The 20,673-nt window shown below is 44.0% G+C and overlaps 1 protein-coding gene across 2 annotated transcripts in view; it reads right to left on the bottom strand.

The window, feature by feature from the left end:
- The window catches only part of NEGR1 (neuronal growth regulator 1), a 293,921-nt gene that overhangs the window by 145,770 nt on the left and 127,478 nt on the right, over nucleotides 1-20,673 (bottom strand). For both annotated transcript variants that reach the window (XM_037404657.1, XM_037404659.1), the window contains exon 2: nucleotides 10,202-10,434. In XM_037404657.1, coding sequence (XP_037260554.1) covers nucleotides 10,202-10,434 — 233 coding nt within the window. The remainder of the gene's footprint in view (nucleotides 1-10,201; nucleotides 10,435-20,673) is intronic.

Genomic DNA, 20,673 nt, shown 5'->3' with positions numbered 1-20,673 from the left:
CTGTCCCAAACATCCCCCTGTACGCAGCCCTCACACTCAGCGCATTCATACGGACCTGTGCCACACTGTGACCCACAGTATCAATATATACACCAAGGAACTTAGATACACACATCCACATGTCCATACTTATGCACTCTAGTATGTATGTGACTGATAGCCTCCCCCCCCAAACAGGTAAAAACTCTTAAGTCTCTTCTATACCTGCCAGCTTTTTGTTAGATGTGGACATTTCACTTAAAAATAAATATGGGCAAAACCATCCACCAGTTTTATGCCTCTCCACTAATGCCTCACTGGCTGGATTTTCATATTGCTGAGCATCAGAAAGGCAATTTCAGACCATGAAATAAGTCTGATTTTATCTTTTCAAGTCTGTCAGGCTCCCTAATGGCAAAATGGAAGGTAATACTTTTCTCCATTTAGTGACAGTTATGCAAATTTAATTTAAATTTAAAAAAGAATAGTTATAAAAGGATGATCGCTATTTACTTATTGTTGATGTGTTGATTTTAGTCTATAGCTAATATAAATGAGTGACTCGTATGAATAGGCTTCCAACATTTCAGATCACTACAGTGCAAGCAAATCCAGAAAGGTCACAAGGTCCAGCGAGGAGCACCACGAGCTGGGGGGGCACGAACCTCTGCCGGCAGCAAACCACCCTCTCTTTGATGATGAAGTAGCAAAAAATTTGGATATTATTGCTGTTGCATTGCATAGTTCTAACAGTGTTTCAATAGGAGAAACTACTGCCAGCTTTGTTATTTCTATCTCATTTCTGTTCCTACCCATCTGTCCAGGTCTGCAGTAAAAAAGGGGAAGCAAAACGGGGGGTGGGAGGTGGGGGTGATGGGGAGTGCAGGGGAGGAAGGCGTTAGTGCAGCTCCCTCCTCCTGCCTCAGTGATGCTGGGCCGGCCAGCACAGGGACCCCGGGGACACAGCAACAGCCATAGGCAATGTGCAGAAGCTATTTCCCAAGTTGTTGAAACTTCTGGGCAGCAAAGTGTCTAAGAATCATATGTTGCACGTTTTTGGGGGAAGGACCATGCCACTGTGACTTATAATTTTAACTCTATTTGTTCACAGAACGCATCATTTTGTAGTGACATAAAACATTTCCAGCCAGAGCATTTTGAAAACACTTTGTGGCAGTGAATTTAGGCTGGCTTTTTAATTCACCTTTACAGGCAGGTGAAGAGGGTCCCCACACCTCCAGGAAAGCAGGGCACGCAGACTGGCCAAAGATGCAGAACTGGCACAGAAGCCAGGCTAGCTCACTCCCAGTTTGCAGGACTTTGTTCCAATTCCACCTCCCATTTCAATAAAATAATACTTGCACTTATTTTATTGGAAAAAATAAAACTTGCACTTACTTTTTAGTAATTTCAAAAGGTGAAGTGTTATGAGTACATTTATTGTTTTTACAGTTAGTGTTATTTTTTATTATATTCATATACTTATAATTGCCTGTATTGATACTTGGAACAGTATTTCCAGTGTTTATAATTACTGCTGCTTAACCTGCAATATAGCCAGAGGAGCAGTTTAAAAGTAATTTGGAATTTTATTATTGTGGTAAAGATTGTGTAACTCTCAGTCTCCACTGTTAACTAAGCAAGGTCTTGTGAGGAAGAATTTACTGAAAAATTTACTGTGCCAAAGTTTTGACTCCAAAAACACTTTTACAGTGATTTCTCCTCAATCTTGTAGAAACAGAAGATAAGGATTTTTGAAAATTTTGGAAATTCGTTTGGGGAAAATCAGTGCCTTTGTACTGCCTTAGCAAGACCTCACCAAACATTTCAATTCAAATCCTTTCTGCAAGATAAAATCAGCATGTTCTAGACCATCAGGTGGAAGAATTTTTACACCCTCTTTTAAACCTAGGTGATGAAAAAGATGATATTCTAAGAGCTGCAGAGATTGGTCTCCCATGCACTCCAATGCTATTTAACATCCTTTGTAACAACATTCCAAGCAAAAATTAAACCTTCAACTACAGGACACCTTTTTTTATTCCTGACAAGTGACAGTCTGAAACTACAGAAGTGAAAGTAACAGGAAATCCAATGGAAAAAAAAAATATAAATCAGATAAATCACAGTAATCACAGTGTTCACTGTGACAGGCAGAAAGCTCTGTAAAATATTATACTGCTTACTCAGGGTACAGTTTCAAAAACACTTGCAGTGTGGAAATGATGGCAGTGAATAACAAAATAATTACTATCTCAGTTTTTCCAGGCCAGCCCAATTGCCTTTAATTGAATCAATAGGATGGCAAAGAGGTGTTCAGAGAGGGAATAATAGAGCCCGTAGTAAGGGCAGTCAGGAAAACACGTACTAACCTATAACCCAGCCCTTGAAAATGTTATAAGTCAAATGTGTGTCTTCAAAACAATACTCCTACAGTTCATTACAGTTGCAAAATAAAGTTATGGAGGATCTGTTCAATTTCAATATAGAAATTGCATTTAGATAAAGTCATTGTAATTAAAATCTCTGCATTGCCACGCTCTGTTTTCAGATGGCAATTGTATTTCCGAGGTAGCACAACAGGAAAAAAAGCATTTCCATGTCAGTGTTCCAAGCAAGCCTTGTCATGACTGTTGACTGTTTCTTGAGTGAAACTATCAGGATTTTTGCCATTGAATTCAGTGGGAGCAGCATACTCCATAGATAGGGAATCTCAATAAAGGTATATTCAGTAAATAAGAAATCATAAACAAGAAGTAGGTTTGGTAGCCTTGGTAATTTCCCAAACTATCTGATGCAATCACACATCATGTTCTGCTGTGAGTGCCTTTTGGTACTGGTGTCCCACAGCTCCCTAAGCATGCCCAGACACGTGTATTTGTGGAGTCAGCATCTTCTCTGCTAGTGGGCAGCACAATGCTAAAGCTCCAGGCAGGGGGGTGCTCTGACAGAGCTCTAGAAACACTTGATAAGGCTGCCCAGAATCCTGACTGAGTGGTGTTAACCATGAAATCATTTTGACATTTTTAAGTCAAACACTTCTGATTGTAGGATCCTCAACAAAAGCCTTTTTGTTGAGATGTGGAGGACTATGGAGGTTACCGACACTTTAATTAAAAGGGAACAACAATAAAAAGTAAAAGCTGGCCCAACAGTTCTTGTTCACATCATCCACTTCACATCATTCTCATGCAAAGGGATGGATTTGACCTGTATTTGCCTTAATGCCAGTAGGGACCAGAAGTGACCCATGGCATGGAACAGGCACAGCCACCAGCTCACCCTTGGACAAACTCTCATTCTGAATTGCCTTTCTTTCCAAAAACTGTTTTCAAATCTGTCTTTCAAAAAGGTTCATAATTATTTTTATACCTTGGGTTCCACGCAACACTCCCAATGGTTGTTTTTGTTTTATCTGAGGGAGGTTGCCTCTTTATATAGGGTGGGAGCTTACTGGTCCAGTGCTTTAGAGAGCAGAGTGATTCTGTGCCCAGCAGGAAGCAGCAGGCTGCCTATGCACCTCTCTAGCTTGGTGGAGGAGGGGATGGAGAACCTAACTAAGCTCATGAATGCAAAACCCAGTTTCATCATGTAAATTTTTGCTCTTTCCATTAGATTATAAGGTTCTTTGACCTACGTTTTCTGGAGGTTCTTTAGCTTTACCTTGTATTTCCCCCTCCTTACTTCTGCTTCTGTCATTGCTGTATAATGTGAGAAGTTGCTGAGAGATGCTTTGGATGCTGTTGAACACAGAGAACTTTTATAATGACAACTTTCGCAAGACTCCCACAGGTCACAAAACAACTCATTCAACTTAATTCAAATGTAACAGCACTAATATACTTCAGACCAGAGAGCAAATGATTATTTTGTGTAGATTATCCTTTGGCTGCAGACTTCAGAAGATGGAAATTTCAGACTTACAATGGAAATTCAGCTGCAGCTCTGACTGTAAAGCACCTCCGACACTGCAGAATTATGAGTTTCGTACTAGTAGAGCCTTGGTCTACAACAGATAAACCATTTCTGATTTACATCCTTGTAAATGAGATCACCCGCTAATGCAAACATTTTCCACGATTTAAGTCTGTTAAAGAAGGGGAAAAGCCATTCATACATATTATAGAGAGAGATCCCCTGCAGCTCATTTGAATGCTGTGAGAGGTACAAATGTGGGAGGAATTTAATGAATGGATAAAAAATACAAATCCTGGAGAAAACATTCTGATCGGTCATTAATGATGCATTAACGATGGTGGATGCAGCGCTCGGTAACAGCAAGTCCAAGTATGCTCTTTGCTGGAGTGGGTGGCTCGTTTGACTGGGGGCCTCTGTCATTGAGCAAATCTCATGCAACTGCCTCCACCTCCGGAAAAATTTTTCTTTTTCTTCTTGTGCTGAGCAGGGACAAGATGATAACAGTGGCTGGCACCAGCGAGTTAATTTTATAACAAAACCTGACATCCTACTCGAGTGCTAGCAATTTAAAAGAGTAATGGATTGTCAGTTTTAGCTGGAAAGTGGTTGTTATATGATTTTAGAAGTCTTTTGCATATTTATTTTGCCCCACTTTAAATAAATTTTGGTAAGATATATCTCTTAGCTCCGAATGCAAGTCCCTCTTGGCCTGGTTGAGGAAACAAATTAGACTTCGCAAACATTGCAAAGACTAAATCAATACATTAATATTTAGGGGACATTAAGGAGGTTTATTAAACAGAAAAAGGGCCTTGAGTACTACTTGGGAAATATTATACATGTTTAAATAAAAAAAATAGGTTGTGATTTCTGACTGAATCTATAAATCGCATTTACATAGATAACTGATTTATTCACCTGCACACCATGTCAAGCGCTGGTTACGTACAGAAATGAGATGATGCTGAGAGGGCAGGACAGGAGCAAGTGCTGTGTCTCACACGCATGCGGTCTGTCCTGGGAGGAGCCACAGACGTGCCCAGCATGGGCTAGACCAAAGCAGAAATTAAGATGTCAAATAACTAATATAAGAAAGTTGCTGTATCACCGATTCCCCAACATTAGCATTGTGGCATTGTGGTACCAATGGCAAGCACTGATGTAACTGGGAACAGGGCTCCGGCAGGACGGGGAGGGCAGAGGGTGCAGCAGGGGCAGCAGACACCATGGTGAGCTGGAGACAGGGGATGGCAAAGGGAATGACACCTGTTATCTACACCTCAAAGCCTAAACCTGTGGACCTGTTCGAGCCATGCATCCATGACAGGTCAAAATACAGCCCTGAAAACCCACCCCTTGGTCCAGACTGTGCCAGTGGATCCTAGCGCTGCTGTCACCAGGACCATTGCTAGGCTCCTTGCTCGTGTTCAAGGAGGCAAACGGGGCTGTCAAATCCCGTTGTTAGGAAGACCACGGTCACAAACCTCACTCACCAGTATCATGGTCACACACCAGCCCCCATGGGAACTGCTCTCCCAAACCCTGGCCACTGTCCCTGGACAGCCCATCCTCAACTCGACGGGGACTAGCACCTTCCCCTCACCTCACCTTAAAATCCACACATGGCTAAGCTGGATTTGCCTAGTCTTGTACAAGTGCTCTCCTTTAGCCAGTATGTTTGTTCGCCCTCCCTGGGGCCCACACGAAGCGTATTAATAAAGCATAACAAAACTCTCCCCGAGCCCTCATTTCACTAGGTTAAACAAAGCAATCTCTTTCAGATGAGTTCTTCATTCTCCTAATCATCCCGGTGACCCTCCCTCAGCGGCTGAGGTCCTGCTGAGTACCCTTTTCTGGCCTCGATCTCCCTGGGGTCACAAACCAGGAGCCTGACTTGCCCTCTCCCCACATGCCATGAGGGCATCATTACTGCGTCCTGACACACGGAGCGAGCCAGAGCCTCTGGGCTGCGACCTGTCGCTCTGCCCTGCGGCAAAATTAATTCTCAAGGACGCTGATAAACATGTCTTAATAATTTTGCAAATTTAAAGGGAAACACAGCTTGGAGGATGCAATTTAAACTTTGGTAAAATAAATGTCAGATTAGAAATGGCAGAAATAGCAACCTTGTGCTAGAAAAATTATGAGCAATATAGGGTGGTAAGAGGCATTTAATTTTTTTTACTTTACTGTGGCAAACATCTGATGTTTAAATCATCTGCAGTTCATGACTTTGCAGATAAAGCATCTGGCACTGAGGTAGACTGCGTTGATTACAAACTCCTACCTTCTAAACTTTTAATTAATTACTTCATAATTCTCACTTCTTTTCATTAAGGTCACTGAAGTAAAGTTAACTGGATTATCTTCCTCGCTTTTATGTGATTTTTCTTTCACGGATGTCAGTGTGGGCTAAAGACACATTAGGCTTTTCTCTTTTTATTAATTATATCTTGATTAATGTTCTTGGTATGAAAAGGTGTAATTATGTAATAAGTAACAGTGACGTAGACTTGGTGGTCTCATTCAGGCAGGGATTTGGGAGACTGAAACTCAACTTCAAGCTCTGCCAGAGCTCCCTGCTTGGCTGTGGCCAAATCCCACGAGGTCTCGCTGCTCCCTGCATCCGTGCCTGGAGCAGGGATGGAGTGGCTGCTGCTTTCCTTCCACTGTAGTTATTTACGATCATGCTACCTCTCTATGTTTTACACATGGTAATTAAGGCATCTTTAACCCATTAAAATGTATTTATTCTCCGAAACACTTACAGGAATATGTTTAGAAATTGTCACCCCAAACAGCAGAGAAGAGGATACTCAAAATGAAGCTGCTGGTTCTGTGTGTATAGACAAACCTCATACATACACCAATTAAAAAAAAAAAAAGAAAAAAAAAGAGAGTGTGTTGAATTTACATGGCTTTTAAAGTGGAGTTTCACAGCAAATAATTTTGCAGCCTGGAGTCTGAACCTATTTGAGAGCTTATGATCACACATAAGTCTTCATTCATTTAATTTGTGACCCAATGCACATACCCCCAGCTCTTCCAGCTCTGCTGTTTTCAGCAGGAGAACGTCTTCTTTCAACATTACTCGACAGAATACAGCCTGTAGGGCAGAGGAATTTTAAAGGGCTAAGATTTTGCTTTTAAATTTTCTTTTTCCTCTGTTATTTCATGTGCTGCTCTAGGTCTGCGGCTGATCATTTATTCAAAATGTAAAAGGAAGCCCAGCCCTTTGACGGAATGATTTTACTTTGGCAAAAGGCTTGCTTTGCCTTTCATTTATTTCTCCTCAATAGCAGAAGTTGTTTCTAATCTTGAAATACAAAGCAATGAACAATATTAAAAGGAAACATAAAACTGCTTCTATAAAATGTTATTATATCATCCCTATGAACCCTATTCAGCAGGAAAGGATATATAAGCTTATAGCAGCAATTAGCTCTTTGATGTTTCATTTACAGTCTCGGTTACTTTCAGACAGGTCAATCTCCATCTCAAAGGATGCATGAATCTTGCATCCTTACATCCTAGTCTCAGCACGTGGAGGGTGAAGTGATGGCTTTGTTCTAAGTACGAAGTGGCCCGATGTAAAGTGCTTACATGCAACAGACCCGTGCAGGTCTGCTAGACAGGTGACGCCAGCAGTAAGTGTGATGCAGGTCTCTCTAAATTACCGTGCCAACCCCAGTGTTGCTCCAAGGTGGGATCCCACCCACGTGGGATGAGCAGTTCGTATGGCTCACATCCCTTCTGCTGAGCATCCATTGCATGGCTGATAATTATTAATATCTACAGTAATATGCACATAAAGATACAAGCTGGAATGGAGAGGAATAGCCACAATCTGCACCGAGATGGGATGGAGCATCATCCAGAGCTGCTGATGCCACTCTGCTGCCCAGCGGGTGCAGGGCCTCTCTCTGCAAGCAGGGAGCTCAGCAGCTTTCCCTTCTTGCCAAGTGCTAACAGAGCTACACAGGGAAAAATACAGGGACAGTGATACTTTTTTTTTTTTTTTAAAATAATCTTGAAAATGGCTTACTTGTCCTGGCTATGCTTCATGGAGCTGGTCCCTACTTCCTACATAAAATACAACTGAAATAACATTGGAGTAATTGCAGACATATATATAGACAATCCAAATATTAATTGATACTGTCACAGCTTCTTCATTCCAGCTTCCCAATCTGATAGCATACAAATACTTCTGCAATCCCTGAACACCCCCCTGCCCCCCATAAACAGTACGTTTGCAGGTCCTCATGCAACAGCCTCATGCAACTGAAGAAAGTTATAAAACTGGCCAAGAGACAGCTCTTTGGCTGCACTAACAAAATAATGTTCTTTATGCAAGCAGTGCACTTGGCTCTTACAGAGCTACAGTCTTACAAACCACCGGGTTCTAAAGGTCCAGTGGTTAAGGATAATTAGTTTCAGAAGCATTTCGTACATGTTATTTGTAAGGGATTTTGGTGTGCCATATGGATTAATAGAGATTGCCATTTAAATTCTTCTGGTTTATATTCATTGCTTTATTACTCATAAAAATGCAAAAGGAAATATTAATGATGATTACACCAAAGACTAATAAGTTAAAGCCCTAGGTTATACTTTGCATTTCTGAAGATATAAATGCAATCGCTTAATAATTATGCATATTTTAACTATTGAGTTATTATTTCTCTATATAATTGTAGTTAGCCTAATTGATTTTAAGCTCCTATTTATATGTTTTATACATACAATTCATTTCCCAATTTTTTTAGCCCCTTGCATGAGGGCATTAACTATGACAAAGACAATCAAAACTAAGAATTGTTCACCCTGGAACCATACAATAAATATGACCTTCACGGGTGTAAAACTCACATGGTTGTTCTGCAGCGCTTATAACAGAAAACTGCCTCACGGAATTGAACAGACCGCTGTTACTAACAACAGTGGGATCTCGGTATTTCTGTCAGAAAACTGGTCAGGAAGAAAGAAAAACTATGGAATTAAATGCAAAATCAGCTTACTTTGTCTCCACTTATTTTGGTTTTACTGCTTTATGTTAAATTTCTAAATCTAATAGAACTTCTATTTCTATTTTTGGAAAATTGCATTATGCAGTCTAGCTTTGCTTTTCTTAAGCCAATGAGTTATTTCTTGTTTTTATAACAATGCTTGTGACGGCATGCACCGGAGAAGTCAAACGAAATACTGCACCTTTTAAATGCCAATAAAATTTACAGAAACCTTCACACTTAAAGCTTCAGGGGAGTAGGATGCGTGCAGGCAGGCCGGTAAGCCGAGTGCTCTGGGGAGGGCAGAAGGCACGGCGGGGCTGCCGGGGGGGCGACGCGCCCAGATGCCTCCCCCTCTGTAGCTGAGCTGTGCCAGGAAGGTGACCAGCTTCCCGAGGAGTGACCTGCTGCCCTGCACCACGGGATGAAGCACTTCTGTGCTTTCTCCCAGGCTGCCCTCAAGCAGCTGCCTCTGAAGGAGCCCACAAACCACACAAAAACCCTTTCCTCCTTTAAAACTCGCATCAGAATAGTCCTGTGGAAACTTGGAGCTGGGCTGTCGGGGTGCCGGTGCGGCTGACGGCTGTGCCGCCTGCAAATTCTGCACGACAGAATGCACTCTGGCGTCTTTCTGACCGCACCCATCAGTCAAATTTTACTTGATACTTTTATTACATGATGATTAAAGCACGTCTCATGGCCTTGTTCCGTCCCCAAGGACAGCTGGGTCCTGATCTACAGGGACCCTTCCACGGCATGCTGCAGGAGCAGCACTGGCTATTTCTGAATGCATCTTCCCATCGTAAAGGAAACAGGGGTGTTTCTGGCAATATTTGGTATCAATTTAAAATGCAAAGGCTGTAAACCTTCTATGAACTCAGCACCTGATTGTGCCCCTTTACATGGTGACCAGGCTGAATACGGCGCCAAACAAGTGTGTTTTGAGCCATGCAGGAGACCCACACCAGACTGACGGGTACCGGCAGAGTCTTGCTGCGGGGACCTGTACCTCAGCCAGTGCACTGGTATTTCCCTCTCATATTTTCACAGCTTGTTCAATTGTCAGAAGAGCAGGAGTGAGGGCTTGAACCTGATTTTGGCAAATTGGAGACCCTTCTGGGCTAATTATGTTTGCAGGGGCCCGGAGCCACATACAAATCTTCGGTTACATACATCCAAGAAAAAAGAAAGACAGATAGAAAAAAAAAGCTTTAAAATGTGCTTAGCTGACACTTCCCATCCATAAACTATTTCTGTCTAGTACATCTCCAATAACAGTTTGTTTAAACACATACCTTGTACAGTTAAGTGCACCTGCATCGTTCTAGGAGTGTGTTGAGTTTGCACAGAACAAGTGTATGGACCGTCATCTGTCACGTCTACGTCCTGTATCTGCAGGCTGTATTCTCTTCTGTTTGCTGTTGCGATTGAAACTCGAGGGTCTACTGACCACTTATCACTTCCAGCAAAAATAATACTCGACCGATTGAGCCAGGCACCTTTTGACGCTCCATCTTCCAAGTAACACCTGCAAAAAAAGGTGAAACCGGTAATTACAAAAACTTAGGAGCTCTTAAATACCATTAACTTGCTATTGATTTTTAGACTGAATATAGCTGTAATATATTAGAGTTGAATCTCAAAATACAAATAATTTTTTAATTGACAAACCACCATAAAACCAAAAGCCTGTCTTGCAAATGCACAATAAATATATTTTTTTCTGCTATGCCCTTCCTTTCTGATTCCCCTGCTGTGAGCAGTCAGCGGAGCAGTAGGCAGAAAGTCTCAGTTATTTCTGAACTGGACTCAATGGCCTCACCGGGGCAGCCTTTTGTCCTCCAGCCTCAGCCTGTGAGGATCGGGAGGGGGCATGGGTGTCTGCACCAAGTTCTGCCTTTCTCCTAAGGCATGATAAACTTCTGCTTGCTTAGTTAAGGAACCAGGAGACTTTTCTCACCAAAAACTATAATGGCATCTTAGAATCCAAAACAATGTTTTTTTTTCTTTTCAGGGGGTTATTAGATTTGTCATTGCTAATGACATCCAAGACATCTCGTTTAAAGCAAACATACGTTCGATTAGCATGGATTTCCCTGCTGACAGCAGCCATGCAATATAAAGCATAGTCCTACGAAACATTTTTTTTAAACAGCTGTGGTATGGTAGTGACTTGAACAAATGTGATTTATTATGTCATATTTCAGCTTTTTTACAATTATTACTGGAATAATAACTAAAAATAGTGCTCTTTGGGGTGTAATAGCCACCATAACTGGAGCTCAGTGAATAACAACACCCCTACAATCAGAAGCAGATGTACTCTAGACAGATTTTTTCCTTCTAAATTTTAGTTCAAAAATATTCCTCCATAAAGTAAACACTGGTTTGGTTTTTGGTTTTTTTCTGTGTGTGTGTATGTGTGGGTTTTGGTTTTTTTAAGAGTAAAGAAGTACAGCTGGAGAATGAAAACACCTACATCAGAAGAGTCTGACAGCATTTCTACACAATATCTTGGGGGTTTGAACATGGCACCGGAGATTGCAAGGGAATTGCAAGCTGAATGCACCAGTGTAGGTACTGCAAACTGTCGGAAACTAATCAGTTGAGAAATATAAAGAACAAGGTATATTGCAAAACCTAATTTGTAGTCCGTTTCACCTTCTGTAGAATCCAAAACCAGTCAGAGTATTAAAGGTCAATGTTAATTGAAAATCCTTTCCGTAGATATGCAACCAAAAAAAAAAAAAAAGCCACCCAGGCATAACAGAAGTATAACCTTGTACTAAGGTAATTAAACACTGCAACATGCTGCTGTTGTCAATATTTTGTATTGCACGTTAGGAAACATTTGTGATTTCTCTCTAAAATAGCCTTCCGTCTGAAGCTGCTCACTTGCACACTGGGATGAGGAGACGTGCACTGTGAAGGATACTACCAAACACCACTGACAAGGCCCAAGAACAGCACGGCACCAAACACAGTTACTAAAACTGCGGAAAAAGTGGTAAGAAGCCGGTGAATACAGCTGACAGCATTTCTTAGCACAGTGAAGTACATCAGAAGGCAGGCAGAGGTTGTTGGGGCGGGATGCCCGCAGGGGTGAGCTAGCGCTGGTGCGAGTGTGGGGGACTTCTGACCCTCGGGCGGGCAGAGCTGTGGCCACGGTGAACGGGCAATGCCAGAGGATGGTCAAGCCCTGAAACAGGCTGCCCAGGGGCGTGGTGGGATCACTATTCATGGAAGTGTCAAAAAACATGTAGATGGGGCGCTTAGGGACAAGGGTTAGCGGTGGGCTTGGCAGTGCTGGGTTAAGGGTTGGACCTGATGGGGTTAAAGGTCTTTTCCAGCCTCAGTGATTCTGTGGTTCTGTGGCTGTATGACACAAAGCTGCACTGGAGCTGAGGAACCCTTGTCGCTGGGAGAGGTAAAGGAGAGGCCACTCAGCAGCACACAGGCTGCAGGGATAAAACCGCTCCCGGGAGATGATCTGATTGTTAATGTAATTGATGGCTTTGGAATAGCCGTCAACTTTTTCTATCATCTGGAAAGAGGGGAGTGACGCTGGTGACAGGCAGGAGAGCCAGAGACAGAAAGGACACTAAAGACCACTCCTCCATCCCACGGACATTTCAACTGTGTGTTCAAGTGATGCTGGGATGTCTACATTCTGCTTTGCAGCATTTGACTGAAAGCAATTACTTGACATGACAGACCAGGGATGCTCTCTGGAACTTCAGCCAGAATGATGATTTTTGTGAGCAGCCAGGAAAATGCATGAAGGAGCAGCAAGTGAGGAAAGAAAACAATGACGGGAAGAAAACCAGTAAACACCGGCAGAGCAGAGGACTGTGTAAAGTATGAGAATACGAGAACAGAAACACTGGAGATACTTCAAGTACCACCTTGCCATAGACAAGAAAATGTTTGTCATAAAGAAAAGGGAGGACTGGTGGGAGGAGATGAGACCTGAGCAAAATCAAATGGTCATACCTTGGGTAGAGAGCATGGGAAAATGAGACTGTGAGAAGGGTGTCTGGGAGGCAATGGCCGGCAAGGGGAGTCCCTCTCGGTGCCTGAGAAGTGAGGGGATAAAAGGGCAGAGACAGCGTGCAGAGGGACCTTCACCAGCTGATGGGTACGACAGCCTGTCTGCAGTGAGGTTGAGGATATTTAGCTGTGGCTCAAAAGCCAACTGGGCGCTGTACTCCAGTTTCCCATAAAGAAGGTGCCATCTCTCATGTGGGAAAAGGCAGAGCAGCTAATGGAGTCAAGGGCAGAGAAAAACCCTGACGGGCTCACGTTTGAGAGCATGCAACTGCAAACCCCGGAGCATGTGGGGTGGTTTTTTTAAGCAGTCTGAAAGTGATGCTATGTGACTGGGAAACCATAAATGTATTATCTCCACTTACGGAAATGTAGGGAGTGAATCAGGCAAATTTGAGGCTAACCACCATGCCCACAATAGAGTTTAAGGCTTTAAAACAACTTTAAAAGTTGAAGGAAGGTAATACAAAGTGCGACAGACTAATGGGACATTTTTATTTGATAAAGAGGTTTTTTACATGAAGGAAATCCAACAGAAGAAGAGAATGCAATAGATCTCATCTCTTTGATAAAACATTAAAATAGCACAACTATGGAACTGTTAGATGGCAGAAAATGGTGATTTCGTAGCTTAAGCATATGGCAGTATTGTTTAAGCAGAGAAATGACATTCCCTTTAGGAATAAGAAACTAGAAGCATCAGGCTGAAATTCTTCAGAAATAGATAATGAAAATAACTATTCATTCATTTAATTAATGATCTCAACATGAAATCTGAAAGGGTTCTGAGAGAAGCTGCATACAATATGGGATAAAACATCAGTTCATATAACAGGGAATTGGGATGTCGTGGGGAAGTATCACTTTGAGGATGAGGAGCACAGCAGATATCTGTGAATCGCTGCAGGAGGAGTTTTGTGGGGTCTGGTCCCATTTGGAGAAGGCAAGGAGCCACTTTCAAAGTCTCGTGAACATTTTCAAACTGATCCTAATGAACAGAAGACTGGGGAGAAGCACAGAAACATCAGACTCGCTGATGTTTTTCTACAATTCGTTTCTTTTCTACTGGTATTTCTGAAGCAGTTGGATACGGTCAGTTATAAGTGAGTGGTTTTGAAGGTAGCCTGTAGTTTCAGTAAGCATTTCCTATTTTATTTAACTCCCTTGTTATTTATACACATGCACACATTGAAAAAGATGCAAGAAAGCGCTAGCACTATGGCTTCTTCCCACAAGAGAGAAACAACAGCCTCCTCTCCCAGCACACAAAACCAGCCTCATGTCACCAATTCCCTGCCCTCTGTGCAGCTTCTAAGAAAATAATTATCCTTGCTTAATAAATAAAAAAAACAAAACAAAACAAAACAAAGTTGAAATTTTTGGTTATTAATTAAAAACAAAAGTGGAATTCTCATCAGATGCAGACCATGCTAAGAAGGGGGGTGCTCAGGGCTGCTGTCGTGGCAGCTCCGAAGCATCCTTACAGCCTTCTGACGGCGCCTGTTCTGAAAGGCCCTGATGGGGCTTAACACCCGGCGGCAGCTCAGCCCCCCCAGCCGCTCGCTCCCTCCCCCCAGCGGGGTGGGGAGAGACTCGGGAGGGTGAAAGTGAGAAAACGGGTGGGCTGAGATGAAGGCAGTTCCCCAGGTACAGCACAAGCTGTGTGCACAAGCAGAGCAAGCCCAGGCGTTCCCCCAGCACCTCCCAGGGCAGGAGGTGCTCAGCCCCCCCAGGGCAGCAGGGCTCCAGCACACCTAACGGGGCTGGGGGAGACCAGCGCCATCGCTGCCAGCGGCCCCCCTTCCTCCTCCTTCCCCCAGCGCTCCATGCTGAGCGTGAGGCCGTACGGGGTGGGTACCCCTGGGCTCGGGGGGGGCAGCTGGCGCGGCATGTCCCCCCCCAGCTCCCTGTGCCCCCCAGCTGCTGGCTGTGGGGGGTGAGGAGCAGAACAGCCCCCGGCGCTGTGCAGGCGCTGCTCGGCAATGGCTGAGCCATCCCTGTGCTCCCAGGGCTGCTTCCAGCCGAACCCAGCACACAGCCCCGTCCCAGCTCCTGCGAAGGGAAGGAGCTCTCTCCCAGCCAGCGCCGGCACAGCTGCAAAAGTTTCCCAAAACTTCTCATATAACCACAGCCCTTCTGATATCAAGGCTGTCTGGCTGAGAAAAGGGGAGATACATCAGTGCAGAAAGGAACAGAGACCTCTTGCTGTTTTACTTGATATACAAATTTTCTCAAAATGACTTCCTAAAACAAATACGAAAATTTGCTTTATAATTATTAGGTGCACAATTATCATGGATAGAGATAAAATCCTGCTAAACACAACTTTCTTCTATACTCCACTAATTAACGAGAAGTACGCTGTATACAACTGTTCTGTAAAACATGAAAACCAAGGACTAAAAATGTAACAGATGTTTAGTTGTTGAGAAAGATTTTCAACTCTGATAAAACAAAAAAATCACCAAAGGTATTTCTAAAAATGTAACTAGGAGATTACATTTCAGTCTTGTTCAGACCCTGATGAAGCATGTTGTATGGTGGAAGCACAACAATTTCAAGCTAAAAATTACATTCCAAATAAGGTTCTTTGAAAACAGATTAAATATTTTACCTCAGACAGGCTCCTTCAAAAGCTCAGAGCACTCTTTTCTCTACTTTTACTCAAAACCCATGCAAGTTCCCTAACACTGTGGGAGTGAACTGATTTGAAAATGTTGCAGAATTTGCCTGCAATATTTTGCACAGGATGGCCTTGAAGTTAAATAGCAGCCAACTTGCTGTATTTTCCCACTAGACATGCAAGATGCAATGGATAAGTTGTGTATTTACTGCACGGAAGAAGTAATCAGAGGATTCATCTCAGGAATGTTTTCTAATCTAACAAATTTAATCCCTTCTGTTTGCAAATCACTTCTCATTTCTGAAAACACAGTTATTGCTTAAAGCTATTCTGCAGGCGACTTGGACTACACATTCCCCGATGTGTGCTCCTGGCCACTGGAGGCCAGGCTTCTGCACTGTTGTTACTGCAGACACAGAAATGAGGAGAAATAAGGATTTTTTTACCCCTTTAAATAAAAGCTTTATCTTTTTTTTGCCCATACCTTTATAATTTCCCATGAAAGAGCAGTCCTTCCACATGTTTTTTGTGACTTGACCAACCAATCGTGTACGTATTTGCAAAAAATAAGCACCGAGATCAACAAAAGCACTGACCCCAAGCAAGCTCGTGGGCTCTGAGCAGTGTGGGTGGACTCGGGCTGCAGCACCGCAGGTGACCCTGGGCACAGCTGCTGCAGTTCTCCCTGCGGCTGCTGCAGTTCTCCCTACAGCTGCATTTCTCACATGCTTGATCTCTGGATGCACTTCATTTTAACCAAGGACGGTATTTGAATGTTAGTTTTTGAGTTGCAGATAAGAAGTGATAACTCTGTGTTGCTTTCATTGCACAAACATGAACATGCCTAGACAGACATGGGCTCTTCTGGCTGGCAGGCTGTGGTGGGCCAGCTCCGCCGTGTAGGTGGGCTGTCTCGCTGCACAGGCATGCCCTCCCCGTCCGCACCCCTGCGCCACTCGGGGTACACTCGGCCATGGCCCAGGCACCTCGCCAGTGAAGACAGGGGAGGAAAGGCGGCTACAATGAGAGAAGACAGCGCAAGCAACATGGTAAGAACTACAGGGAACCCAGCTGGAGGGGTCCCAGCAGCCCCTCGCCATGCCCGTGCAGGGGTGCGACTCAGGCAGGCAGTGCAATGGCCACGTTCAGTCCTGCAGCGCACAGGGCAGTGCTGACCAAAGTCCTCTGTGAGAGCCTCTGGTTCCTTAAGACTACAGCAGTCTAGGTGGGCAAAGCACGCTACAAATACCACAACGGGAGTTGCCAAGCAAATTTTACTAAACCCATAAAATTCAGGTTTGCACTCTGGAGCGATTTGCCCATTAAGTCTTCCAAATATAACAGGGAACATAAACACAAATTTTCACCAAGCCAGATAAGTGAGTTTGAGCAGAGTTTTGATTTCAGGTGAACCTATGGAGATCTGGCAGCCTTCCACTGCAGCTCCCTCAGGGTGGGTCTGAGCCTTGAGCTAAGAGCCCAACTCCTCTTCAACTCATCCTGATGTTACGTGCCAGAAATACATCAAATAATGACACCAGAGCAATGCACGGTTCTAGTTCAGCACACACAAACCCCTGTGGGATCCCATCACTGAAGGTGCACGGTCAAGAGTTCAGCACCAGGAACGCGGGAGCTGTGGTCGATCCCTGCCGATCACTGGCCGATGGTTCAAGCCAAAGCATGCTGTTGTTTCATAAAGTCCAACAATAAAACATTTCTTACAGTTATATATGAGAAATAAATTATTGAAAAGATGACAACCAGTAGAAATGACAAGTATTAGTGACCTGCCCTCTCTTCCCCCTTTCCTCTCCTTCCTTAAATTCTGTTTTTAAACTTCCTGCACACCATGGCAGCATTTTCTGCAAAGTAATTTTTAAAATCTATGCATAGGACCGATTATTTTTAGAAGTTAATAATAACACTGTAGCACAACTGAAGAAAGCATAACAATCATTAAACAGTGACTTTTGCTCTTTTTACCTTTACATTGCTTGGAGAAGTATTGATTAAACTATAGATGAACTCAGAAGATAATTCTTCTATTTTTAAACTTGGAAGATTGGAAAAAAGAACAATTTACTTTTTAACTGATGATTGTAATCAGAAATTCTCTACTCAACAAGCATAGAAAATAGATTTTAATGTTACCTGTCATATACAGCTGAAGGTATTTTATTAGTTTTCCAATCATTATTAATGGGGACGATCTTTTGCAATTTGTAACTATGGAAAAATACAGTCTCACCCAGCTTCCTTAAAGTTTTTAATCCTCTCATTTTTGATACCTCCCACTTTCCTAGCTCTCTAGTCTATTATTCCCCCATAATTAAAACATAGACCTATTAATCTTTGTAAAAAACAGTTCTTCCCAATTGCTTAATTAAAACTGCACACGGTCCCTTTTTACAAGATCCTTCACAGTGCAGCTGGGGCTGGAGCATCCCCTTCGCTGCCCTTGGAACACACCACACGGACTGCGCACACGGCTGCCCCGTGTCCCACACGTCCCCTGCGTGTTTGATGTGCACCTGTCTCCAAACGGCCTTCACTACACCCTCCGGGGTTACACCTGGGCAGCACTCGGGCAGCACTTCACAGGGAAAAAAGTCCTTTTTGGTCCTTCATTCAAGTAGGACCAAAAGGGACCATTATCCTCATTTCTGGTGTGACTGCTTGCTGGACCCAGATCGCAAGGCTGGAAGGGTAAGCAAGTTAAAAACTGTCTTATAAATCTGTAGGTAAATTCAATCCCTGCAACCCTTTAACTCCAGCCGTTCAGCCTCAGGGACCTCCTGCCAGTGCTCCCACCTCACCATCTCTGCCCCGCTCCCCCCGGGTGGGAAGGTGGGAGCTGAGTGCCAGGAGCCACGGGAAAGCTGGCCGGCCAGGAAGGCCACCGGGGGCTGTGGCCCTGCCCAGCTGCAGAGCCGTTCAAAACACATCCCTGATACAGAGGAGATGCTCAGTGACGTACTGTGAGATGCTTCCTCCAGGAAACACATCCCTACGCATTCCAGATCAGCACATGACTCGTTTCTGTGTAGGCTTGTGTCTCTAAAACCAGTAATTCTGTCACAATTTGGGTTGAAAGTTTCATCTAATTTACTGAATGTCCTTGAACCCTTTCCCCTGAACACCTAGAAGGATTCAATCTGAAAATGTTAATGGTTTCAGATAACTGGTGCTTTAGGTGTTGGAGGAGCTGACTGCACCGCCCACAGGGGATGGCAGCGTCCCCTTCCCATCACCCTGCATGGGGTGAGCATGCACCAAAGCAGACGTGAAGCTCTTAACAGAGCTGTTATTGCTTACCGCAGCATCTTTTTGTTTAACAGTGAAATTGGTTTTGGCATTGAGTTATAGCCACTTTCCTCAGAACACAGAAAAAAAAAAAAAAGTGTTGCTAAAATTTTTCTTCCTTTAAAGGAGGTTGGTTTTGAGCTAAGCAGCAAGGGGAGAAAGAAACACAAGGGTCGAGGTTCAGCCTAGAAAAACACCCAGGAGCTCAGAACATAAAGTTATAGATCCACGCTTCAGAACTAGGAAATCACACCAGAAACCTGCTAAGAACTTCTGCAAAGTCCTTTTCCTGGTGGTCTCATAAATGCCTTCTCTGGGTTCTCCATGGATTCTTACAAATAACAACTTAAAGTTTGGTACCCTAGGGAAAATTCTCTGAACAATAAAAAGAACTCAGGTGCAACTATAGATGATCCTTTTAATACTGTAATCAAAATCAATTTTCTCTCGTATACTAAAGCTCAAAGCATGAAATTCTGCATAAAAAAACAAAAAAAACACCTGTGCAACTGCTCATGTTCATCCCAGATTTTTATTTTTTTTTAAATATTTACCTGAGACAAGAGTCTCAGACCATCCGGGAGCTGATGCATCGCTGGCAGGTGCATGGGCTGGCACACACCAAGCCCGGCTGTCCCTGTGCCTGAGCCTCGGGGTGCCCCCCGCTCCCCCCAGCAGCACAGGCACTGCCACAAGCTCAGTGCATCCGGAGTGTAAAGATGCTGTAGCCCAAATTTCACCATTTTCTCAGGGAGCTAACTTGCCAGGCCTGGAAGAGTGAGCGCAAGGACCAGCAGGTCACCTGGGGAGAAGGCCTGGCCAGCGCCCAGCTGCAGCTGCAGGAGCTGAATTACCTCTGAGGCATAGCAAGCATGAAATATTACAGAGGAACTGCACCCAGGAAACAAGGCATACAGGGCATTAATAACAAGAAAGACTCAACAAAATTTAAAAATCTTAATCTTAGGAAGACACTCCCCCCCCCCAAAAAAAAAGCCCAGAACAAAACAAAAAAAGAAAAGTATTGCTATTTCTTTATGAAACATGCAAATATTGAATTATCCTGCAGAGGGAGACTGTTCTGTTGTGGATGGGACAGAAACATGCACAGGCAGTTTCTGGAAAGTCTGATGAACAGGCGTTATGTAAAACAGGAGAGAGAAGCAGTTGTTTGAAAACAGAGTTTAAAATTAGAACCCCAAAACTGCCTCACAGCAGCCAAAACAGACCTAAAATAAATAACCAGCTTTGCCTGGAATTGAGTGTCAACCTGAACGTCCCCATTGCACGTCTAAGTCCTTAGATGTGCCGTTACCGCTGCTTTCTGCCTGCAGAGCGGCAGCAGCGCTCGGCTGCGATGTGACGAGGGTTCTTTGTAAGAACGTGCCCCTTCCCAGCCCAGCTCCCCCGTGCTGAGCCGCCTGCCCTCTCCTGCTCACAGCAAACACCAACCCACGTGAATCCGTGCATGCCGCACTCCTGAAACGGCACAGAGGAGCTGGGATTAAGGAGAAGTGGTGCTCATGGATCGAATATAGATGGCAGTTCCTCCCTCTGTGCAGCCGCCAGCTGACAGCAAACACTCGTGAACTTTGCAGCGTTTAACGTAGGTCCTGCAAACTCTGTTTTGCTCCCCCTCAGACACCCCTGGAAGGGTCCTGCCTCCTCTCAGCAAGTGCCCTGCCCCCCCCACTGCCCCAAGCCCACCTCAGCTTCTGCTCCTGCCATCCTTTGGCCAACCTGGCTGCCAAACCCTCCTCCTTTCTCCCGCCCTGCTACCGGCTTTCCTTC

Source organism: Falco rusticolus, chromosome 11 (genome assembly GCF_015220075.1).
Source record: "Falco rusticolus isolate bFalRus1 chromosome 11, bFalRus1.pri, whole genome shotgun sequence".
Classification (NCBI taxonomy): Eukaryota; Metazoa; Chordata; class Aves; order Falconiformes; family Falconidae; genus Falco; species Falco rusticolus.
Note: the sequence above shows the minus strand (reverse complement) of the source record. Positions and strands in the feature narration are given on the sequence as shown.